At 36.0% G+C, this 25377-nt stretch overlaps 2 protein-coding genes across 2 annotated transcripts in view; one reads left to right on the forward strand and one right to left on the reverse strand.

Moving 5' to 3' along the window:
• LOC137404691 (lon protease homolog, mitochondrial-like) overlaps positions 1–12704 on the forward strand; it is a 37239-nt gene extending 24535 nt beyond the window's left edge. Inside the window, exons 12-20 of the mRNA XM_068090922.1 lie at positions 2082–2176; positions 3486–3608; positions 3702–3818; positions 4163–4300; positions 4844–5009; positions 6708–6802; positions 7261–7395; positions 11708–11872; positions 12306–12704. Of these exons, the coding sequence (XP_067947023.1) occupies positions 2082–2176; positions 3486–3608; positions 3702–3818; positions 4163–4300; positions 4844–5009; positions 6708–6802; positions 7261–7395; positions 11708–11872; positions 12306–12470 (1199 nt within the window). The 3' untranslated portion in view covers positions 12471–12704. The remainder of the gene's footprint in view (positions 1–2081; positions 2177–3485; positions 3609–3701; positions 3819–4162; positions 4301–4843; positions 5010–6707; positions 6803–7260; positions 7396–11707; positions 11873–12305) is intronic.
• A 21-nt stretch (positions 12705–12725) lies between these two features.
• LOC137404690 (uncharacterized) lies at positions 12726–19371 on the reverse strand. Its single transcript, XM_068090921.1, has 7 exons — positions 19210–19371; positions 18313–18540; positions 17886–18062; positions 16370–16432; positions 14805–15002; positions 13983–14188; positions 12726–12963 (listed from the first exon to the last, which is right to left on the reverse strand). The coding sequence occupies exons 2-7, from the start codon at positions 18512–18514 to the stop codon at positions 12901–12903; spliced, it is 909 nt and encodes a 302-aa protein (XP_067947022.1). The 5' UTR covers positions 18515–18540; positions 19210–19371; the 3' UTR covers positions 12726–12900.
• Positions 19372–25377: the final 6006 nt, after the last annotated feature.

Genomic DNA, 25377 nt, shown 5'->3' on the forward strand with positions numbered 1-25377 from the left:
GTTTTCAGGCAAGTTTGGAGATCAGATATGATGGCCGAGTTTAACATGAACCAAAAGAACAACTACTGTATTATACTGATTGGCACTTTCTCTGATTACGAAATTTCCGGATGTTTTACACCATCCATTGCGTAATTATTGCACATTAAATTTATGTCAAATATATTTCTTCCTAATTTTACTTTCACTCATACTCAACTTTTTACAAGAGGAAATTATATTTGCTTAATTTGTATAATATTTACTATAATAAGAGCCGTGTCCGTTTGTCTGAAGCTGCAGGTGAATAATGAAAAAAGATTGTTTCACACAAGATTTGAACACATGACATTCAGATTTACCACAAGGCGCACTATCACCCACACCAATCATTCGTCTTCCAGGAGTTTAGAATTATTGTGCACATAGTTATTCTCTGTGCTTTATTGGCAAGCATGATGTTCTCTCGCAGCACCCCGCACCGCTAGGGTACTAATCTTTACTATAATAAGACTCGTGTCCATCTGAAGACATGGTTGGAGGTTGTAAAAAGGAGTTCATCATCAAGGATTCGAACTCATGACATCCAGCTTCCTATATCGACACTAACACCTGCACCAATCGACACCTTCACACATATAGGAATACTTATGCTGATACTTGTTACACTTGACAATCTCTCACAGCGCAACGGACTGTCAGGGTACTAATTTAACATAATTGCTATAGTTTTATAACTATCGACGATGATATACGTTGTACACAATATATTATATTAGCTTTTTTACCAAAACCTGAAGATGAAAAAGTATCCAAAGCTCTTTGCAGACATGTGATTCTGTTATAACTATGTTTAGGGAAGCTGCAATATTAAGCAGTTAATCATGTGTGTCTGTCTGCATCATGCTTAGTGGCATGCCATCCCCAGTGTGTATAAGATTGCAAAACTTTCCTATCTTGAGTTGAGTGATAATTATAATAGTGTGTGGAAGCGCTGTTCATCTGAGGTCATGCAGGCTTGGCGGCGTGGCGTCAAGGAAAACTGTGATTTTATAGGTTTCCTTAGCATAGAGCCAAAAACTGCATTCACTTTACATATGCAATGGGTGTCTTCCCTTGCCATCGGTTTCACACCTGTCGTTCTCATTTATTTGTAAAAATAACGTATATGGTGCTGGTTTAAGTGATTTCTTCTCATACTTTTTTATAGCCTTTTTTATAGACTCACATTTTATGGATAAGTAAGAATAAGGCTTGCTACCAATACACAGCTACTCAGCTAGTAGCTCAGAAGTAACATTATGTCAAATGTGTGTGTAACTGGGATTTGACCTACCTTTACTATATTATTACTAGTGCGCTGACAGTCCCGTGCACAGTCAGAGATCATTCTGTGTAATAAGTATGTGTACAATTATTCTGCAATGCAGCAAAGTACCCTAGTGGTGTATGTAGCTGGTAAGGTGCCTGGCTGCAAAGCCAAATTTTTGAGTTTGATTTCCACACGATGCACTTCTTTCTAGCCTCTAAGCATGGCTTCAGACAGGCGGACACGGCCCTTATTATAGTAAAGTTTAACCATCTTCATTTATTTACGCTAATAATTTGGAAAGCTTGTGTCATGAGAGTATTGATCTCAGCCAGGGTTGTTGATTGTAACCAATAGAACTGAACTTTATTCAACTGTTCACCAATTTCAATTGAGAAGTTAACACTTTCAAGCCTTTTTTGTAATTTTCATTTATTTCACATTTTATTTTTACAGTTTTGTTGTTTGTGTTGTTGTTTTTGACGTACAAAAGTACAATGAACAACTCAAGATTTTTGATTCTCAACAATTATGTGCAGACAAAATCAATACAATAATAAAGCCAGCACACACTGCGTTCTGCAGAAATCTTCTTTTCAAAAGGTATTGAGTGTTTAGTAAGATGATATATATTATTAGTATCTGCTTGTCGACTCCTCAAAGTAATGCAATGCATCGGTATCTTTGTGGTACAGGAGCGGAAAGAATTTGACAGCGTTTTAGTTAGAGATCTGACTAGTTTAACCTTGAATTGTTCGGTCAAGGTCGTGTGTCTATGGAGGGTTGTTTGCAGGTCATCGGAGGACATATGTAGGGGCGATGCCTGGTAAGGTGCTTCAATGCTTAAAGAAAACCAAGACTGAGAACCCACTAATTCTCATTGATGAGGTGAGCGTAGCCTGAGTTACTGATTTTTACATTTTGGTTACTGTTAATCATTCGTTTGAATTCTCTGATAATTGTTGACAGGATGTTGTGTTAGGTATATCAATAACTAGAAGTATGCCCGACAATGCCCAGGATTTCTTTTTTTCCGATAATCAGATAACTTGCAGGTGGATGGTTAAGAGTCTGGTTCTCAGGAACTAGATAAAGTTTTAAAATGAAATATTTTTAACAACCTGGCGGAAGACACAGAGCGAATGCCTGTGAAGTTTAAATAAAATCAGCCATAAAACGTAGAAACACAAAGTGGTTACACAGACACACACAGACACACAATGACAAAGAGATTTATTGATAGACATTCATGAGCCAAACTGCAACTTGGCTATTTATAATGGCTTTTGTATCTCCAATATTTGACAGTGTGTACATTGGTGCAGAACTTTGAGTATGGCATGTTTTTCTGCATAGCAAACTTGTCTAAGGTTACTTTGCAGAAAAACTATGTCTTTAGGTCTATGAAAAGAGCATCTGTACAGTATAGCATGCCAAGGGGTTGACTCAGTTAAAATCCATAAAACTTCACTCTGAATCAACTCACGGTTGACTCGGGGAAGTTATTATGCATTTTATCAAAGAGATAAGAGTTTCTGTCATCAGCGAGTAGCAACTAAGGACAATAAGATTCGGAACCACAGATTCTGAACCATAGATTCTGGAACCACAAAACGTGTCTTTTTGTGCTTTGTGTGAGACTTCTACAAATGAGCTACAATTAGTCAGTCATAGTTTAGTATATATATATATATATATATATATATATATATATATATATATATATACATGTATATATATATATATATATAGTTTTATTTGAATACTTCAGTATATGTATTTATTATAATAATTAATTGGGCACCGTACGATAGTCACAACCCATTCATCTCTGGCAGAATAGGACAGGCGTTATTAACTAAGGCTCAATATATTGCTATTGTCATATGTATTGGTCAGGCATCGGTATATGATTTCACTCTAAACACATCCTCCCGTCTATCAGTTTTAAAGCATCAGATTAATGTCTTAACTCTTTGTTGATTTATGGCGTTTTCCCTGTTAGTTATGGTGAGTTACAAAACAAAATTTTGCTGACCAGTTTACATATTTTTACTAGCTAATGCAAAAGGACCCGGGATCAATCCTTGTGCAACGCTATTCATTTTTTCCTAACTGAGCGCAGTTGCAGCTATTTGTACTGTAACACACTACTTATACCAACTGCTGTCTATGCTTTAGTTATCTTCTCTTGCAGGTCGATAAGCTGGGTAAAGGGTACCAAGGCGACCCCGCTTCCGCTCTTCTCGAGTTACTAGACCCTGAACAAAATGTCAACTTCCTTGATCATTACCTCGATATTCCGCTAGATCTAAGCAAGGTATGGGTCAATAGTTCTGCTTCAATTCGATTGATTTTTTCTTATTTGATAGGCTAGTAGGTGTTGGTAGTCGGTGCTTTGTTGGTGTTGTAGGTTCTGTTTATATGTACAGCAAATGTGATAGACCATATACCTGACCCTCTTCGTGATAGAATGGAGATGATAGAGATCTCAGGCTATATAGAAGATGAGAAGATGAATATTGCTTCCGTAAGATCTATCGAATTTAAGAACCTCTTTATGTAAAGATAAATGCTTGTGAGGATAAAATGAAATGCGAGATAGCTGCAAGGGTGAGGTGTTTTTGTACATGGTAAATCTTGTCACAGGTGTAAGTGAATAACAAAAAACCTTTGTTGTTCATCAAAAAAATGTAATGTTGCGTTTTGCATATGATCTATAACGCCTCACAAAACCGCTGGATGTCTCACTGAAACCGTTTTCCTTGACACTAAACTAAGAAAGTTGGTAGTTGCACCGTGCTTGTGGCGTTATGTCCAAAAGTGCTCTTGTGTAAAAGAGAGTATATCTACTTGTTTTGAATATCCACACAGAGGCACCTTATGAAGAATATATCCATAGCGAGTGGCATGGAGGATAAGGTGGAGCTGGATGAGGCGGCCCTGAGGAGGTTGATTAGAGCTTACTGCAGGGAGAGTGGAGTGAGGAATCTACAAAAACACATAGAGAAGGTAAGTCACTCTGCTATACATTTACTGTAAAACCTCTATTTGGGCGCCACCTTTATTTGAAAGCCACCTCTAATAGAATGGGACTATTATAGAAGGGTTGAAAAATAGAGGTTTTACGGTAGTTTATGATATTGTATCTGCCTTGTTTGCCAGCATCCCCCTATTGTTCATGGTCTATCAGCCTTCTATTATAGACATGAATTAGTTACATGAGTAAATTAGCTCATTGATAAATTGACTCTAAATTAAAAAGTAATTGAATTTCATTTTTGAACACGGCCTACTGTTTTACTACATACGCCGGTGGCCTATTGCCACCTCATACAGCCTAAAAGCTAGTCCAGTACTTGTGGCAATTATATGTAGTATTTTTCATTTGTGGTACAGTTCTCTCTGGTTAGGTGAGCTAGTAAAATATTTCTGTCTGGCTGATTGCATTAAACTGGTCATCATGTGCCTCTCTCCAAGTACACACTTCGCTATCATATAAATTGTGCATAATCTAGCAGAGTTGTTAGTGTTCATCATTCTTTTGTCCACTAGATATACAGGAAGTCGGCGTACAAGATAGTAAGTGAATCGTGTGAGAAAGTAAGCATATCTGAAGACAACCTGTCTGATTTTGTCGGCAAACCACTGTTCATAAAAGATAGGCTGTATGAGGCAACACCACCTGGTGTCGTATGCGGACTGGCGTGGACATCTATGGGTTAGTTGTTTTTTTTTTCCTGCTTTATTTTGATGTTGTTTCTCTCTTAAGGAGCTTGAGCGACACCTTCGTATTGTTAGTAGCTGTTTGCTTCATTTCTTCAAATAGCCCGACTTAACTAACAAATAACTTGCTACGGACACTTCTGCAACATAAATAATCTGTTCCTGTAATGTTTATGCTATATGGATTTCATGTGTTACGAACAGTAAAATACATGTAAATTACCTAATCAGTTACTAGATCTTTCCAAACTCAACCCTATTATCGTCTACATAAAAAAAAATTAGACTTGATGTTTTAATTTATAGCTGTACAGTAACTCATTTTCCTTATCACTTTCACTCAGTTAATGGTGCGTGTTTATGGTAGCTTCTCTATAAGGTAAAGGGAGTGCACACTTTCCATGTCACTTTACATTGAGATTTTCACCATTTTTCTTCTAGACAATGTCTATCCTTTAAAGGAAAAATAATAAAAACTTATGATATGTGTAAAATAAATCCAAACAAAAATATATTTTTGTTTGGATTTATAAAAGATACCGCTCGATGAGCCTCCAACTCGTAACATTTAGCTTTGTAGACTGAAACTCTAGGGCCTGCACCAATCAATCGCCTTCAAGTTTTTCTGAATATTTGCTCGGTCACTTATCAACATATCTGATGATCTCTCATGGCACGCTAGGTTGCCAAGGTATTATGATATATACCTAATAGAGATAACCCTGTACGTCGTTTTCTCTCGCAAGAGAGAAAGGGATTTTTAGACCTAACTACGAGATTATCGTTGTTCAAATCGCATTTGAGAGTTTTCACCGGCTTGCCACTTTACATTACAGTGAATTTTTTTGTAGTACTAAGCAAAAACTAAACATCGATTATTTGCGTTAAGTGGAATTTATGTTGTAGCGAGTCGTACGTTGTAGGAGTGTCTACTGTACTAATAAATATTGGTGGTTATTTAACTTATTTCAAAGTTTGTCTGATGACTTCACAGATGCATGAGATTATGTAAGTTGCTGTCGTTTAGATTTGCTCTACGTCTATGTGCTCTACGTCTATGTGCTCTAGAATGTACTGATACGGTTAGGTGTTCCGCATAACTGACTCTTCTGTCGATTTTCAAACTGTAAGGCTGAGATTACCACTTGGGTAACTTAGTTCTGTAAAAAAAATTTCTTGATGGTAATTGTGACTTGATCGTGGTTGTGTATCAGCTAATTCGCTTTTAGGATTGTCGTTGCCCTGCGTAAAGCATAAATAAGATCACTTTGGCAGTTTTTAAATATAAAAGATACTTTATTTTCAGCATTACGGAAGTGAAGTTGATAGAAAGCACATGAATAGCTCTGTAGACTTGGAGGCTCACTGTTATCAATTAGCAACGTTTCTGAATCATCTACTTATACCGGTTATCAACCTATCCGCTCATCTTATGTGTATGCATACAGTCCTTCAGGTTTAGTAAGTCTGCCTTTGTTCTGATGATGCATGCTCTGTTGCTGGCTTTCATGCTGCCTTGCAGAACTTTAGAGGATAGAACATTCTGGAAGCGCTTAGTTATAGTTACAATCAGCTGGAGAGACTTCAAACTCAAACACCTCATTTGTACAACTGTCTTATCAAGTTAAGCATTGATCGTGGCTCTTGTTTAAAGCGCTGTAGTCGGCCTTTGTTACTTTGATTATTCTTTCAGGTGGCTCAACTCTATACATTGAGACAACCTTGAAACATCCCGTAGTGGCAAGTAAGGCATCTGATGATTCTGAGGCTAATAAAGGTTCTTTTCAGGTTTGTCAGTTTTAATTTGTATATACTCGTCTCAGACTTATGTTGTGTATGGATCAGAGGCTATGCAGCATTACGACTTTGTCTATGAACTTTGGTTAGTCAAGAGGTGGTTGACTGAATGTGGGTGAGGTTAGTTGTTTTGTATTTTAGTTGAAAAAAAATTTTAACAATTCAAGTTTAGCTTTTGTATGTGATAATCTTATATATTGAATCAACAGAAATGTTATTCTTGTTCGATGGCATTAAACTTGACTTCATCTCCCTGCTCACTCGTTTGTGAAACCTTACTGTAAGTTTTCCTCTTCATCATATTCTCGTTTAAAAAATCGTAACAGTCTATTTGTTCAAAATTGCGCCAACTTCTACTTTATCACTTAATTTGGGTTGTTAACAGTTGGCTTGAGGGGATAGCCCAGGTTCCTAAGAGTTTGTCAGTGTACCGCCGGTTGTTTTGCCAGGTGACAGGAAATCTTGGAGATGTGATGAAAGAATCAACACAAATAGCCTTGACCTTCGCTAAGTCATTTCTCTCACGAGTGCAAAAAGATAATACAGTACTGAGTGATGGTCATCTCCACTTGCATGTGCCTGAGGTATGTCTCTCCCTCCCTCTCTCTCTCTTTCTCTCTCTCTTTCCCTCTCTCTCTCCCTCTTTCCCTTTCGCTCTCTCTCATCTCTCCTCTCTGTATTTTACTACCCGGCTTATTTTAGTGGGTAAATTAGTCAGCACAAAGAAGGACCAAGAAAAGTGATTGTTTCATGTTGCTTGGTAGGATAATATATTTGATACCTGGTAGGTTTTCGTGTACGTTATGCATTATTTTAAATTATGTGTTATACATATCATATCTCGTATGTATATATTTTTCAACACTCTGGTTGTGTTTGTTTATATTTTCCAATGCATAGCTGTTTACTATGGGTAGCTGTTTACTACGGATAGCACCACGGCGTAGTGCTATCCGTAGTAAGGCGTGGTCACACGAGCACCGAACCGAACTAAATGACGCAAAACGATGTCGCTCTCAGCTGTAAAAAGTTCGGCCAAAGACACTTCTAGCCGAAACGAACCATTTCGGTACTGCTCGAAATTTCGTGGCCGAACCCTTGCTCTTATTGGCTGGGTAAAATTCTAGAATTCTAGCGAGCACGCGTCACATTTCTCCTTACGTGCGTGTGAGTAAAGTTAAAAAAAATGGGACGATACTTTTATTTCGTTAAATAAACAACATGAAGCAATTTACGACAAGGTTCACCCAGACTTGTGATTGTGTTGCATAAATGTAAGATGTTGCACTTAAGTTTTGCATAAATGTAAAAGAATGGTTGTGATTTTTTTGTGTAGAATATAAGTAATGTGTCATATTCATCCTGATGAAGTATCGTTGACTGATTTATTTATGTAAAACCACAGTACTATTATAAAGACTGTTTTTGTTTGTTATGTACTCAGCTTGATGGGTAGGGTTGGCAAAATATTTGTATCGAGTGATTTATTTTGAGCAGCTGAACGATCTTCTGATAAATCTGCTGTGTAATTATAATTTATAATTGTTTCTCAAAGTTTTTTGTTTACAATAGAAATATTTAACTCAAATACATAACGGCTACTAATGAAACCGTGTCCTGTCTATATACGTATGGTATCTAAGAAGCGAAGTGACTTCAGATGCCGTGTGACATGTGCCACGAACCGAACCAGCCTCCGAACCGATCCTACGTCGGTTCGGTGCTCGTGTGACCACGCCTTTATCATACATTGTATATATATAAAATATATGAATACTAGGTGAATGCCTGGCGTCATCTGGCTAATAAACAAATTTTTGTACAGTAGATTTATTTGTATTTAACATATAATAACAGTTACCATTCTAACTTCCAAACTTTGTACCATGGAAAAAGTGTTTTGTGCAGTTCAAATAAATAAAGAGAAAAAATAGAACAACTGTAAAGGTTTTTAAACTTTTTCAAGCAACTGTAACTTTTCAACTTCATTCCATAGAAAAAGGGTTTGTGCAATCGATATAAAATAAGAGAAAAAAAAAACAATTGCAAAGGTGTTTAAATGTAAATGTGAAATAATTAGCAAGAAGCTAAATAAAGTCTGTTTTGCTACGATTACAATCGAAAATGATTCGGTAATGATACAAATTAATACAAACTGACAAATAGAATAAAAATCCTGAATTTGTTGATTGAATACTAACAATTAGCTCTTAGAAGTGTATGTATAAAAACAGTTACTATACAGTAACTTTAGTATATTTATTGATTATGATGGATTATGATTATTATGTATTACAAACAGTACGTAACATAGAGAGTTCTTACCTTCGAGACAGACGTATAACATAAAGCCTGGTTTCCATATGACAGCGCAAGGCGCGCAACAAAGCGCACGACGTCGTGCGTGGGCCAGTTGTGATATGGAAACGTCAACGCACGACGATCGTGTGACGTGCGTATGCTGATCGCAAGGATCCAACAGAATGGATCCTTGCGAAAGGTGCGCGCGATGATGTATCCCACAATACACCGCTAGACCTTTTCAACCTATCCCACAATTCAAACAGAGGGCTGTGTTCTGAAGAAATCGGTCTCCCGTACGAAAGAGTAAGCCTGGTTTTCATATGACAGCGCAATTTCGCAACGGAGGGCTGTTTTTCCGAAGAAATATGTCTCTCCTACGAAAAAGTAAGGAAATTATCCACCCTGTCCAATGCAAGCATGGCGCTTATGCGCGATGTGGAAACACTGCATCGCGGCCCAAGAAATGCATTGCGCACGACCATTGCGCTGTCATATGGAAACCAGGCTTAAATGTTAAATTGATCTTAAACAAATTTAGCTTACTTAAATACTAGAACCTAAAGCTAAGTTTTAGTATTTATGTTGCTAAATTTCAACATTGTCATCAGCTAAAATTTTATCAGCTATCTGTTTTCAGTTTCCGTTTCACTATAACGAATAACGCTGAAATGAGAGAGAGCATCGTATGTCTTTCAGGCGTTGTGAGAGAAATTTCGGTGAATAGCATACCGGCATTTTCGTTATTTCGACGTAATCAGTACACTGACTGCCAAATTTTAATTTCAAAAGGAATTTTTGTTTATATTATATGGCAGAAAAAAGTCAAAAAGATTTTTTCCTCGTATGGCAAATACGGAAAAACATTGTGTTCCATATTGTAAGACAAAAAATGGCACAACAGGGCATCGTAACTTAAGAGCGCACTGTACTAATTAAAAATTTGTAGTATGCAATCGCGAAAAGGATATACGGTATATGATTAGAGCAAAGAATTTTATAGGAACGGCTTGGCCTTGTGGTTACGCTCGTGCTTGTTTGCAAGCTTGCAGTCGCAATCTTCGTGAGTTTAAATCCAGTTTGATGCACAATTTTCATTTCTAAAACTTTATCGCTATAACTGGACAGACGAAAAACAAACTTTGAGATTCATATGGATCCATATATACTATTACACTATGTGTTTAGATACGTTTAGATATGTCTAAAGAGCATAGTCGTTACGCGTAGTCGTTACGCGTAGTCGTTACGCGTAGTCGTTACGCGTAGTCGTTACGCGTAGTCGTTACGCGTAGTCGTTACGCGTAGTCGTTACGCGTAGTCGTTACGCGTAGTCGTTACGCGTAGTCGTTACGCGTAGTCGTTACGCGTAGTCGTTACGCGTAGTCGTTATATAATCTGTCTGTTGATATAATCACGCTTTAAGCGCTTGCAAAAATGCTATTGGTTACTACTAACACGCTTGAAAATTGATTGTTTGGGAGATTATAACGCATAACTTACCAATTATCAGCTGGCTTCATGGCTCTTATTATCGTTAATATTTAGACAAGCTTAAGTTACTAGCTTAAGTTACTCATATTAGCCAATTTTTTAATTTTGCCGTTGACTAATTACTGTAGCCTACTTAGTCAATGGCAACTACCCTACCTGCCACTGTTTATAAGCTGTTTTTTTATTAATCGGGCAACTCTGGGCAAACAGCTAGTATATATATATATAATTAGTTTTATGGATAGCGTTTACTTAACTTTCATACCAAACACCGTCTGGTTAGATATACATACGGTTAGATATATAATATATACATAAAATTGTTTTCTCATCCCTGTTAATCCAAATGGGGCGTAATGGTTACTCAAGCTCGGGTCTTCTTCCAAAGACCTCGGGAGTTTGCTCATTCACCTCAAGATTGGAGTTGTTCCCACACACTTTTCTGCGACTGATTTGTGTTGATTCTTGCCAGTATTTGGCCAAAACCTTTGCCTATATAATGTCTGCCCTCCAAAGATGTGTGCAAAAACTAATGCTCTGCCATCATGGACGTTACTCCGCCTGTAACTGAACCAGGAAATGGCAGCAAAAACTGGGCCACTGGTTCAAAACAGATGAAATGGACTCGCATATGTATATACTACTATACATACTTCTACTATCGTATACTCGTATTACTAAAGTATTGAGAAAGATCAACTTTTACTTGTCTGTGTTGTAAGTTTTTCTGCTGCCATTGTATCTTGAAAAGCCATGAACTTATTTTATGGATTTCCTGTAAATGGTATTTGTTAGGTTGCAGCTTTGTTTTTTAACTGCAGTGAGTGATTTGTAGGCAGCTATAAATTTGATAGTAAATTGTTACAAAGTGTCTTGCATACTACTCTAGTATCGATTAAAATTGGTATGTCATAGTTATTCGTGGTTTTGCCTAGTTTGTCGTTAGCCACAAGCTCGGTTGGTTTGGATTTACATATCAGCCACGGCAACTAATATATTCATAGATATCAGCTCGTGTTGCATTGTTAGTTGATTTATTAAGGACATTACACAATAGTGGCGCCTCTAACCGTAGACTTAATTGAGAGACCTTATTTTTAGGGTGCGACTCCCAAAGATGGTCCTAGCGCGGGTGGTACTATAGTGTCAGCTCTCCTTTCTCTCGCTCTCAACCAGCCTGTCCGACAGAACGTAGCCCTCACGGGGGAGTTGTCTCTCACTGGTAAAATTCTTCCCGTTGGTGGTATCAAAGAAAAGGTGATAGCTGTGAGTGTTCATCTCAAGTATTCCTTTCAACTGCTCACATTGGCTTGCTTAGTTATTGTTGTGAGTGCAAAGTATAAAATTGCAAATATATTCCACATGTACAAATTTGATTAAATCATACTATGGTTACATAACTTGTTGTTACTAGTAACTCTTTTTGGTGACACAATAGGGGTATAGATAGCTGGTTTATAAACATTGCAACCTTATTCTGTCTCCCCTTGAGGATTCAGTCCCATAGACTTGGAAAGTTTTAATTTTTTCCTGCTTTCACATTCTGATTTTATCAAGTCATGTGTAGGTCTGTGACAAAGTGCAACACATTTTATCAAGGTCATGCATTTACTGATAATTGACTATGTTGACCTAATTATCTCAGTGCCCTTTTTTTGAGATACATCTGCCTTGCATTCAGTGCACCGTGTCATTGCAGGCAAAGAGAGCTGGTATTAACTGTGTGCTGCTTCCGGAGGAGAATCGTACAGACTTCGTCGAACTTGACGATAATATTAAGGAGCAACTCGAAGTACATTTTGTCTCTAAATACGAGGATGTGTTCAAGGTGCTTTTTCCTGATGTTTACATAGGCTCCTCCTGACATGAGAAGCACAGCAATCCGCTGGTAAGGTGCTATTTTGCTGACTGAAAAGCATATAAGAGGGGAGATTAGTTACTTATTTCAAGAGGAAATAACTCTTCTAGCTTTTATCACTGCCGATAGGTTATTCCACAAGACTCGCTCACTCGCATCAACGGAAATACAATTCTTTCTGCTGTGTGGTAGTTGTGCACCCTCCTTGATATTATTATTAAAATATATTGTAGTTCAAAATCAGAAAATACTTTGCAAGAAGAAACTCTGATTACAAAAATATAAGATACAAAACATAAGCACAAAACATAAGCAATGCAAAAAGTTGAGCAACTTCGTACTTTGAAATAAATTAGCTCTGATGTATAAACATCTATGTTGGCCAAACAGTCATTGAGCGCTTAGAGAAAAATGATTGTTCCTGTAGAATGGATAGTTACTGGGACCCGATAGGGCATTGGCCTCTCTCTGGAGTACATCCTTTCCACTTGGGGCATAACTGTAAGTAAAGGTTTATTACACGGTTATTTACTGTAGAAGAGGATATGAAATGCATATTAAATATGCTATGAAAACGCAAGAACCAGACTGGGCCACCAAAAATTGTACAATAGCCATTATTGAATACAGTGCTTGCAGTCTGAGTAAACCAAAGGACGGAAATGATTTTTTTCTTGATATGCGTAATTTGTTATCATTATCTTCTATATATAATTTCACAATAAATATAAATGTTATTATTAAAGCATATGGCTTGCAAAACTTGGAAGTTTGTCAAAAATGACGTGTCGTTATATTTTTGTTGTATCCCTGTTGTTCAATAATCAATATATGTTTGAACAGTTGGAAGAAGACCTGATACAAAGGCCATTTACTCTCATGGTCACTTATATTCTTTAAATACTGATCCAGATTTTAGCTGAAACCACAAATACATTCAAAACCACCAACTTGCCGTTGCGGTGCGGTGCGCATCGTAGCACTACGATACGTAGATGATTGGCAAATGATAGCCTAACATACTATTAACTTTGTATGCTGTGGCTTGTTCAGCATGGGCAGGATAATTAGCTCCACCACACGTAAATGGCAAGATGATGGAGGGGTGCACCATGATTAGATGGTATTTAAATATAAGTTGTTTTTAGAGCGCCCAAATCGGTGTCATTTATCAAGGTTTCACGAAATCTCACAATGAGTTGATCAACCTGTGTTTGATTTGTTTAAGTCTTTCTAAGATTACTCCATATTAATCCTTAGTCAAACCAACTAATCTAGCTACTCAATGAAATTGGCCATGTATCCGCCTAAATATCTAGTCAAACCAACCTGTCTGGTCAATGAGCCACCCAGATATCATATTGACCTACCAGTTTAGTGAGACAGCCAGATATCATATTGACCTACCAGTTTAGTGAGACACCCAGATATCATATTGACCTACCAGGTCAGTGAGCCACCCAAATATCATATTGACCTACCAGTTTAGTGAGACACTCAGATATCATATTGACCTACCAGTTTAATGAGACAGAGACCGATTGGCTTGAAAAGCACATATAAAATGAGGATCCAGAGTGGACTAAGCAGGACCAGGGTAGATGAATAGAACACAACACTGAAGAGCAGAAGAAAGTCATTGCAGTAAAATCCAGAGCACGTGTCACCAGGTGTCCCGGGGTTACATGGTCGCCCCAGCCAAATACCGTAGGCCCTGCTACAACCTGCAGCACAAAATTCAAATTGACTTGAAACATGTGGCTGTTTTAAGGTGACGAAGGAAAACCAATGATGTTTGTCTCTAGCACAAGATCCTGGTCCAAAACTACCAAACGAAGGAGCAAGCCAACTTAGCATGATACAAATTAGTGATATTATAAATATACTATACAGAATAAATGTTATTAGTTTTATAGCGTTGTTAGATATATCAAAATCTATTTTTATCTATCTGTCAATACATTAATCATCAATTACATCATTCATTACAACAATTATCTTACATCCTTAGAATAATGTATTAAATCTCATTTCTCTCTTTTAAATAAAAATATAATTGGAATGTTAAAAGCACTCAGTGTGTTGGCACTAAATTATCTGCATGAACACAATAGAATTCTGTAGCGCTCTTGCGAGTAGGAAATGCTGACTACGTAGGATAGATGGTTAACGAATAACTATGGGAAAGACAATGAAACTCTAAAGAAACTAGAGTTTATGACAAAGACATGCCTTAACATTCTGAATTAGGAAGTTTCATGCCTGCCATTTCTGATAGTTTACTTCTTCTACCAAGCAGTCGGCTATTAGTTAGGAAAAGGATATAAAAGATTTACTCACCTAAAAAGTACAAAATGATAAGAATAAATGGAAAAATGCCGAAGAGAAGTGGTTTGTGTTTGTGAGATTCGTTGCCTCGGTGCCTGCAGTAGTAGAAGAGACCAACAAGGGCCGTATATAAGAAACCTCCCCAGCCTGAGATCTTCATGATAGCTGTTAAGGAGCTATTAGCTGGACAGCTCGACCCAAAAACAGATGCTGCAACAAAAAAGTTCGTACAATGACATCTAGATGTCATGGCGATATTTCTTATACATCAATCTCTAGATATCATAAGAGTGTTTCTTACACAATGAGCTTAAGGTATCATATGGATTTTCTTTCCACAATGAGCTCTACATATGAAGTTCTTCAACGATGGACCTCATTTGCCGCTGATATTGATGGTGAGTATTGCAAACGCTCTTCAAATTATTCAAAATCTTTGTTTTATTTGAAAAAACACTCAAAAAACCTTATGGATCTCCTTTTACTAGTAAGTATAAATTGGATTGATTTTCGCTGATTACAAGAACGTTGGTTTATTGCTCTGAGATAAGAACTACAACTTTACAATGATAATGCAAGGCATATGGCCATAAACACTTTTGAGCAAATATTAATTCCATTATAACTAGCAAAGAATCGCTGAAATGAAAAAATTAAACTTCCCTGAGTTCAATTTAGAGTAAGTTGAGTTCCATGTCACCATCTCTGCTTTTATCTTCAAACCTATGCATCACCTAATCTAGACATCCATTCGTATGTCCACAACATTCAGAAATAATAAACTTCAATTGATTTATCAATTTATTTTTGTACATCTTATTTAGTTTTTTTCAATTTTTTGTCCTTCCAAGCGTGCGGCTTTTTCTTATGCAATGACTTATACAAACAAACTAGGCAAACATTCTATAAATTGCATTTCCTACAGTATAACTGTCTCTATTTAAACAACTTGCTGGCTAAAACATTAATGCTTTCTGACTTTTATTGAAAACAAATTAAGCTATATTTTGATCATATTAGTAGTTACAATTCCTCATGTTGTTTGAATAAAATATAGCATTACTACAAAAGATACAAGCACAGATTAAATTAAACGCAATTATAAAAGAATTTTTGGCATGTAGGCTACAAAGGAAATGCACTTGGTAAAGTATTTTCGCTTATTTCGAAGCCCTGTGCAAGGTCACCTCTAACATTACATTTTTGAATTCCATGGTCGAAGACGCACGAGGAGAGTATATTATAAGATTCAATAGCAGCTACATTGCATTACCTGACACGGTAGGTTTTATTCAACCTAGTGAGATGAGTACATACAAAGAAGTAAAACGAGATGACTAGATACAAGTTATACAAGTTTCAGAGCCGTCGCCCATAAAGAACACACTCCATACACTACAATTTACTAGTCAATGAAATCTACTACATTCCCTTTGGTACGAAATGAATAATGCCCATTAAAATTTGCTAAGTTGTCTATGAAAGCTTTTGTTCAGTTGAATAGTAATTGCTGAGCAAATCAGTGACCAGTGAGTTGGATAAATCAATTCACTGGTATATTCACGGGCGCAACGTACCAACAGTTGTGAGAGCCACACATCCAATGGCGGAGCAAATGAGGACAACCAACCTTACGACCTCTGCAAACAATAGAAAGTACAGCATTAAATCTATAACAATATTTAAGTATAATATACTGTGAACCAGATCAAGCGATGGTAAATTACACAATTCTAGTGATAAGAACGGAGAAGCCTTATTCAAATGACAAACTATAATAAGGTCATATAATCACCCTCTGCTAGCCTAGGTTAAGCGATATTGATCAACACAACACATAGGCGATGAACTATTCCTTCGTTATTAATATTTGCTACCACTAGACTAGCAGGTAAAGCGGACATAACTTTGGACAGCTCGACACAACTCAAGGGTATTTGCATTATATTTCCATTTTTAACTGTTGTTAAGCGGATGAGCTGACATGTCTGCAGCAATATTGATTGATGGATTGGTACGTTGTCAAAACACGTTAATAATCTTCCTTGCATTTTATACTTGTCCTGCTTAGACATTGTATGCTTCCAATTCTTATGCTTTTAATAAATTTCATGGCAGCAAAAATTGATTATGTTAGCTAACCAAAACGCATACACAAACGTCAACCGCTTATATAGTTTACGGAAAGGATTGTCAATGTTGTTTTTAAGAGGGTGTCTTCTAAACAACAATGATTTGTCCACTTGCACTTCTCACTGATTATTATCTTTGGTTGCAAATAACAATAGATGCATTCTTGAACAAGAGATACATTTCATTCTATTTATATACATTCCATATACAGTATATACATTCTATATATATGCTGCATATACGGTGACAGTTGAACTTAAAGATGTTTTCATGTGATGTCAAGAGTAAAAAGACACAGTTTACAAATTACCAGCTGGCTAAACTTTTAAGGTTGAAAACTACAAATATTTCAGATTGTAATATCCATATTGTAGAAGTTGTGCAATGTACAAGACATATTGTTTTGTATATAAACCATGCTAGGTAAAACATATATTTACGAAGAGCCCTATCGTATAACAAACATCCATTTTGTAAAAGTTTACTTTGTATGAAACTCAGTCTCTGTGCAGGAAAGTATCTTATGTACAAACATAGTTCTGTATGTTTTTACATACTTTTTATGTACTCATTGAATACAAAATATCCACACTGTATTTAGGGTCGAGCGTATAAGACCTATTAATGGTACTTGTAGATCTCATATAATTGAAGAATTAGCGGAGACAACAGCCTTAAAATGACCATTAATAAAAATGTTAAGTGTGGCTGAATCTCATGGAATTTCCTCACAGTTGCTATGATACAAGCACAAGCTATTTTGGCTCCACATTTGGCATGAAGACAAAGAAATAATCCGAACGGATACGGACTATGTCAATTATGAATATGTACATGAGAAAAGGCATCTTGTGATATGCTAATACGAGTATAAAGTTATAGTTGTATCTTTATTTTATAGACAGACACTGATCAAATCAGGATTGTTTTTGCTTTGTTAAGGTGTCTAAGTTCACTTACTTTCACGGCACTCTGATTGAAAATAGGAACACGAATGAGACTGAGTCCTAGCATTCTCAGCGGAGGAAGATCCTATCGATGATGTCGTGGTTGCAGAGTCAGCATCTACAGTAGCCTGAGATGCTGCTGCCACTTTTGGAGCCCTAACTCCAAAGATCTCATCATAACTTGGAGGATCTGAAATTTGACATTGTATTTATTGAAATGTGTGCCTTTATTCAGCTGCCCAACAATAAAACAGCAGCAGTGAGATTTTTTTTCTGTGTATCAATAACTTATTTATTCAATAACATAATTACAAGCTGTTCTGTAAAATAAACCAAAAATTTATTCTGATTAATGCCCTAGCCATGCTGGGCAAATCTTGATTGATGTTTAGCGCAGTTTCACCGAGTGTGAGATTTCATAGTAAGCATATAATACTCACGCCATAGTCCCCTTCGAGAGTTATTAGTAGAGGAATGAACGGGTATATCTGGTATGTGTCGTTGAGGCAATTCGAAGATTGGAGGGGGTGGAGGTACAACGTTGTGTGTAGCCCCAGGAAGTTCTATCGTATAAACACTTGAATTGACAACATCGTTGTAACCCGGTGGAGAGGGTGTGTCGCGTGATGCATTCTCTATCATTCTAAGCTCATCGATAAACTTTGTATCTTTAAAATAAAAATATATTACATACAGTAATTCTAAACATCCAAAGCAAGGTTTCTCAGTTAATATTAAGTTAACTTGATAGAAAAATTTTTAACTTTGAGTGCTTGAAACAGTTGTTCGCTCAATTTTAGAGACAAAGAATTAGAGACCAGAAGTTTAATGTGGTAGTTAAAATCATAGCATTGAAAATGCATAATACACTCAAAAGCTAAATAGCTAAGTCAAAAGCTAAAATAAATACCAAGTCAAGTAACCAGTTTGTGTTTCCAAATTTATTTTCTTTGTTGCTACTGTTATTCTCCACGTTATGTAGTCAATCCATGCTCTAATGCAGTCTTCTTTGGCTATACAAAACTATATTTTATGTTACAAACAAAATAAATGAGAGATAAGAATTAGTCACTTGCGTAAAAAAACATTCAATCACTACTTTCTTTCCATCATGTTGTTAATGCTTCAGAAACAAGAACATTTAAATGTATATGTTTGTGAATTTGTAGCATATTCGAATTACGTAGCTGACACCTACGAATATTGATACACAGTATGTGTTTGCACCATTAAACAACACAAGTTACTGGTTTAGATAGAATATCACTATATCAGCCCAAAATATACTATCAATTAATATCTTATAACTATTACAGTGAGAAGGTACCAACACTTACTTTGTTTTATTAGCTAGCAGTGTGAAGACGGTAACATCGTTCCAGGAACAATGTTCCCTGTCACTTCTGGGGATGTTTCTATCGAACTGAAAAATATTGTGCACCACGGAACTTTATCGATAGTGCTTTAGCGCGACTATATGTTGCCGAGTCATCGCTTCGCTACGTACAAACACCACCAATTGATATCTTCTCTACATCAGTATAGTCGTCACAATGGTTCGATCAAAGCTATTCGGGATATCATGATTTTACAAGCAGCAGAAATACGCTCGCTAAAACACACACGATCAATTGCATCAACTTGGAGTTGTCTTACATAAAACTTTGTTTAGCTTAATAGAGTAGACAACTCAATTTTACATAAAATATTGGTAGCTCTAAAATCTAAATGAAAGCCTGTTTTTCATTATTACATATTTAAAAACTTTCGATTAGCTCTTTGATTACATGCAAAGTTTCAAGTTACATAAAATAGTATTTAGCATAGAAATATGCAATTGAAAACTAACTTTTCTCATTAATGCATAACTTGTTGATATTGAGCTCACCCATGACTATGAGTATCGCTGCTGCCTTTTATCATATTTTGAGAAACATATAGTTTTAATTTTATTTTTGGCTTGTTGATCAAATAGTAAATATGCAGTGATGCAAAAAAATTGTATTACTGATTACAGCTAAAATCTTGTCATAGAAAAAATAAATCGTTTTGAACAAAAATCTATGTAGAGACAATTACAATCTATGAATATTTAAAGATGGGCAGTTATTGAAATTTACTCTTTAAACAGTAGAAGTATATTATAAGGGTATAAAACTAGTAAACAAGGGCTAGTTATATGTGATGGAATCAAAAGTGAGATATAAACAATACATCAGGGCTTGAAATGCCATATTAAAACAAAGGTGTGAGTTTGGAAAGTTTAAACCATGATGAGGTGACAAGATGGATGCTCAGTTAGTATGCGATAATATGATGATAAGTTTATAATGATGCTGAATTTTACTTTGTCAAAAAGTTAAAACTGTGAAAGTGGAGTCAGTCAATGTTGATAAATTTTTTCAATGGTCCATCAAAACTCTACAAAGTACTGGCATCAACAAATGTTAAAGCACAAAATCCTGGTCCAAAACCACGAGACGAGGCAGCAAGCCTCCCCAGCATGATACAATTTAGTGATACAATAAAAATACTATACGGAATGAATGCTATTAGTTTTATAGCATTAATAGATATATTAAAATCTATTTTGATTTATCAGCCAATACATTAATATCAATTACATCTTACATTACAATAGTTATCTTATATCTTTAGAATAATATATGACATCTCGTCTTGCCAGCAATAAGTGGTTATACAGTAGTTATTCAATTACTTACTAGATAGTAGTAGGTATTTTGTTATCCAAATACAGAATCAGTGTGTCTGGCTGCATATGACTTTATTACAGGAACAGTAACAAGATTCATTCGACCATAATATAGACAGAGAGTATAGCTTGACAAGTAATGCCTTCAAACTAATAATAATATATTTCTATATTTCGGCATTTATGTTCAGCTTTTTAAACAGTTCAAACGAAACAACAGCAAAAAATCTAATAATTAATCTCACTAGTTTTTATTTGGTTTATTTTTGTTGGATATGCAAGTGTCTTTGGCAATGCTAGAATCACATCTAAGCAAAAAGTATCTTAATGAACCTTTGTACCTCCACAGATTTTTAGAAAGTACAACTGACCTGCCGTGAGTTGCATTCATAAACTTCATGAGTGGGCACCTCAAGGGTTGCCTGCTGTTGGGGCTGCCGTATGCATTAGAAGGTAATATGAATCATAGGTTTTCTTTGCCAAGGAAGTCATAATGTTGCCATGTATATTAGTATCGCCAGTCTAGCCTATCCTAGGCAACTGGTTCAGCAACTGTTTCAAGGTGTAGCCTGTGAAAGGAGTTGCTGCCAATCATCCTGCACCTTAACACAAGCAGTCGGCATGGCAACGAAGCTTTATTCAATTGAATACGGCATGTTGACGCAGCATCAAATAGATATGAAATGAAGTCCTAGAGTTAAAAGAAGAATTGACGAAATGGAGCTGCTGTGTTTGTTTTTGTTGCTCTATAACAAAATAGCCTCAAGAAAGTAAACATTACTTTCGCATTAGCATATTTATAATGGCAAATAACAATTTCTAAGGACTTTTCTGCTTATAAATTATATAATTTGGAGTTGTTGTCTCTTTGCCTCAAAGCGCAAATCATCTGCTCATATTGATCAATGTTCCACAAATACAACAGCACTTTGCATTATGAAATATCACAACCTAGACAAATTAAAATTGATATATTATGCTATTATTCGAACCACTAAAAAAAATATTTTTATCTCTAAAAGTTTTTCGATCTGGTGAAGCTATTCCTAGTTCCTAGACATTCTGTGGGGAATACACCGGGTGCATATCAGTTTATTCTCCTTATGCTCTGTGATCAGATGAAAGGTCGTACTGTTGCTATGACAACGGCTGATGCAAATGCTAATAGAATATGTAAGCAAGTCTGTTGTTTCCTACGTAGACATTTAGCCAGGGTGTGCAGTGAAGGACAAACTGTTATATGCTATCTGACTAGAGGGCAAGACATAACACTGAAGATTAGCTACACAGATATTGTAACAACAACTAAACAGCTCGAAGTGCAAGCTCCGGTAAGCCACTTAGAGAACTATTAAAACAATGACGCTCTTTGAATGCTGGAAGAATTCTGCTGCTGATAATTAGAAGTTCAATTTTTCACATAAGGTAAGTAAATTGAGAGTTAGAACGGGTGAGAGAGTTATTCTCATCTGTTTAGACTATGAGAGTAGACATGCGCTTTATTTAACACCAACCTGTGTGCAGAGTAAAAGACAGCTATGGCCTAACAGCCTGAGGTCGCAATGTTTGAAAACAACTAGCAGGTGAAATCTTGCAAACATTGATTGCAAGTGTTTGGAAATGCATTGATTCAAAAATGCTCCTGAGATACAATAACACAAGTAGCATGGCACATTACCGATATGTTGAGTGCACCTTCTTTACCTCTAATGATATTAATAGTTAAAAGTGTACAAAAATATGTGAATATTTCTGATGCTGTCGAAATAGTGCATTTTTGATGCTTTGACAATCTTAGACATTTTTGTTTTTGTTAGAACATTTTGTTATTTAAAATGGGAAATCAAAAGTCTGTATGCTTGCTAACCAAATTAAAAGAAAAATACAAAATAACCTCGGGAAGTTATAGCCATATTTCTAATGATTGGATTTTGTTGTTATGTTATTCAAGCCACTCTCTGTTGACTTGTGAAAGGAGTTCAATAGCAGGTATAACGTTTAGTTTTTCGTGGTAGACACAAGACAACTTTCGCTCTGAAATAGGTAGTGCCGGTACTGGGTGAAAGGTCCATCCTTGATGTAGGAGACTCGTGGTTCAGATTCAAGTGATACCAAGACAAAAAAACATTTTCTTTTGCAGCTGGAATGCGATCTTGCAATTCATTTCGGAGACAACTGACCAAGCTCATAGGAGTGTAAGGTGCAATTAATTATAGTCGTCATTATGTGCTATCTTTGCTTTAGGTGAGTGAAAAATGAGCCAAAATCTTGTATCCGCTAATAGAACGATCAAAACTATTCAATTGCAAAATTTTGTCCAGAAAGAGATTTTATCATTTGAGAGACAAGCGTACAAAAATTCACATACCAAATATATTTTCACTGTTCTGTTACGCTTGAGTCATACATGGCCATCAACTTTAAGAGTTTTTGAAATAGATGGAGATCGGTTTTATAGACTACTTCTAGAAACACGCCACTCAATATACGGACTCACTGATACCAGTATATCAAAGAATTCTTCTAACATCACGCATTTCCGAAAAAGAAACTTTTGTACTTGTTAGGCTAATCTCTCTACTGCAATATCCTCAAGGGTTACTAAGACTGGACTATCAACTTGTTTAGCAACCAAGTGCCAAGTTATAAATAATGATAGCGAAAATCATTAGCCAATGAATTATTTAAAAAACTATTAAGTTATTAAAATTCCATTTTCTTTTATTACAAACTATGATTAGCAACTATATGGTTTTTGCGATGAAAAAAATAAATGGATGAGTCAGAATTGCAATAGATAACCAGAGTGAAAAACATCTCTGGAGGACCAATAAGAAGTGTGGATTATTGAGCAATTTAAAAACAATTAACTTACTGCTGATAGTATTCGTGAACCATGTGAGGCAGGGTTTAATGAGCGAGCAGGCTTGATCTACAGCACGCTGACAGATTATATAGACCAGTGAATTATGCTCTCAAGATGTAAAACGAACAATTAATTTAGAGCGTGTACATAAAGTGTAATATGATATGGCAACCACTAATAGTAATTCAACAAATGTATTCTGCAGCTATAACTTAATGGTTGTTCCATATGTTGTTTTTCTCCAGAATGACTCTATTTTTCTTAGTTTCAGCATGTCTCAGAATGTTTCAGCGTGTTTCAGCGAAGGTCAGAAAGTTTTTACACGTTTCAGAATATTTCAACATGTTTAATAATGTTTCAGCATGTTCTTTCTCTCTTTCAGGCGCTATATTTATGTAGAAAACATTTAACCTCCAGATCTCCAGATAATCTTCTCTTTGAAGCCATTCAATTGCAGGAAAAGCTGAGGAATATGGTTCATTTCATAACGGCCATTTCCTATTCTACTACATAAGGTCAATTTTCACTTGCATCAGCGAACATAAGTCAGTTGTCTGGGACTCGATCATCGTACAAGTGCATCCTCGTGGTGAGGAAGGGTGTGTTACTGCAGGCCAACCATCTCAGGTAGCTCACTACTGAACAGTAATGTAGTCTATTCCGTGAAAAACCTATTTTATTCAAAGTACTCTGACGAAACTTGAGGTTTTTGCTCAAATTCAGTTTTTTTATTACAAGATAAGCAGATAATTTCCAAACCCTACCATGAAGGAGTTGTGGCACCTTTATATTGTTGTTCTCTATGGTGCACAAATGATGATGTTAGGTGCAGCACTTAGTGCTGGTGGCATGGGGTCAAAAACTTGTTATTAAAAACCAAAAATACACTCAATCTTCCACGTATGAAGTTCATCCATGCCGATGCTTGCTTCATATTTCAAAATATCCATATATTGAAACAATTATTCTTATATGATTACATTTTATTTGGTATAATTTGTTCCAAAAAAGGATGATGAATATTTCAAGTAGGTGTATATATGTAACATTTGAACAAATGCATTGCATTTGTTCAAATGTTACATTTGAAAAAAAACTAAATATATAAAAAACTATATAAAAACCTATATCTTAAAAGCAGGTTAAACTAATAAAGCAATAATCAGTAAAAATATATATTTATTGTTTTTTCCTTAAAAGCATCTGAACAGAATTGTAGGCTAGGCAATGAGCTTAATAGGTTACAGATAGTAACAAAACTGCGCGTTATAACTTATTCCAAATTACACTAAAAATTAACTTGTTTGTTTTTAATATTTTTAGAGTTCATTCTTAATTTCAACCAGCTAATTTTACTTTCACTAACAAAACTGAACTGTTTCAAAATGTTTCGATGTTTTATGCTGGAAATTACTTCATATAATGTGACAAGTCTCATCTTTTATGCTGCGAGCCAGAAAATCTTTCTCCAAACCTGAAAAATTGCTACAGATCAAAAGTCGAAGTTTGACCATGAAACTAAAAATACCAAAAATACTGTGATACATGGACTATAATTGGTTTTAAATCAAGCATGATTAAGCTTAATCTCTGGGCTAGGCACAGATTGGGGGAGTAGCGTAAACGCCTTAATAAGTAATTACAATCTCGACTAAAGCTAATCACCAGAGGCGGATGAAATAAGACCGGCGCAAATTAAATTTAATGAACCAGTTTCAGAAACCCTCAAACAGAGAGTTCCATCACATCCTGTTGTTCAGCAAACTAATAGCAAAGCAATGAGATATCAAGGAGAAAAATGACAAACTTGAAGCTATTGGTGACTTCAGACTATCGTTGCGTGGGAGGTGTTTGTAAGGGTTACGCGTCTAGTGTTCAAATTCCAACTGCATATACTTCTCACAGTTACACAAAAACTACAGCTTT

The sequence above is a fragment of the Watersipora subatra genome, chromosome 9 (genome assembly GCF_963576615.1).
Source record: "Watersipora subatra chromosome 9, tzWatSuba1.1, whole genome shotgun sequence".
Lineage (NCBI taxonomy): Eukaryota > Metazoa > Bryozoa > Gymnolaemata > Cheilostomatida > Watersiporidae > Watersipora > Watersipora subatra.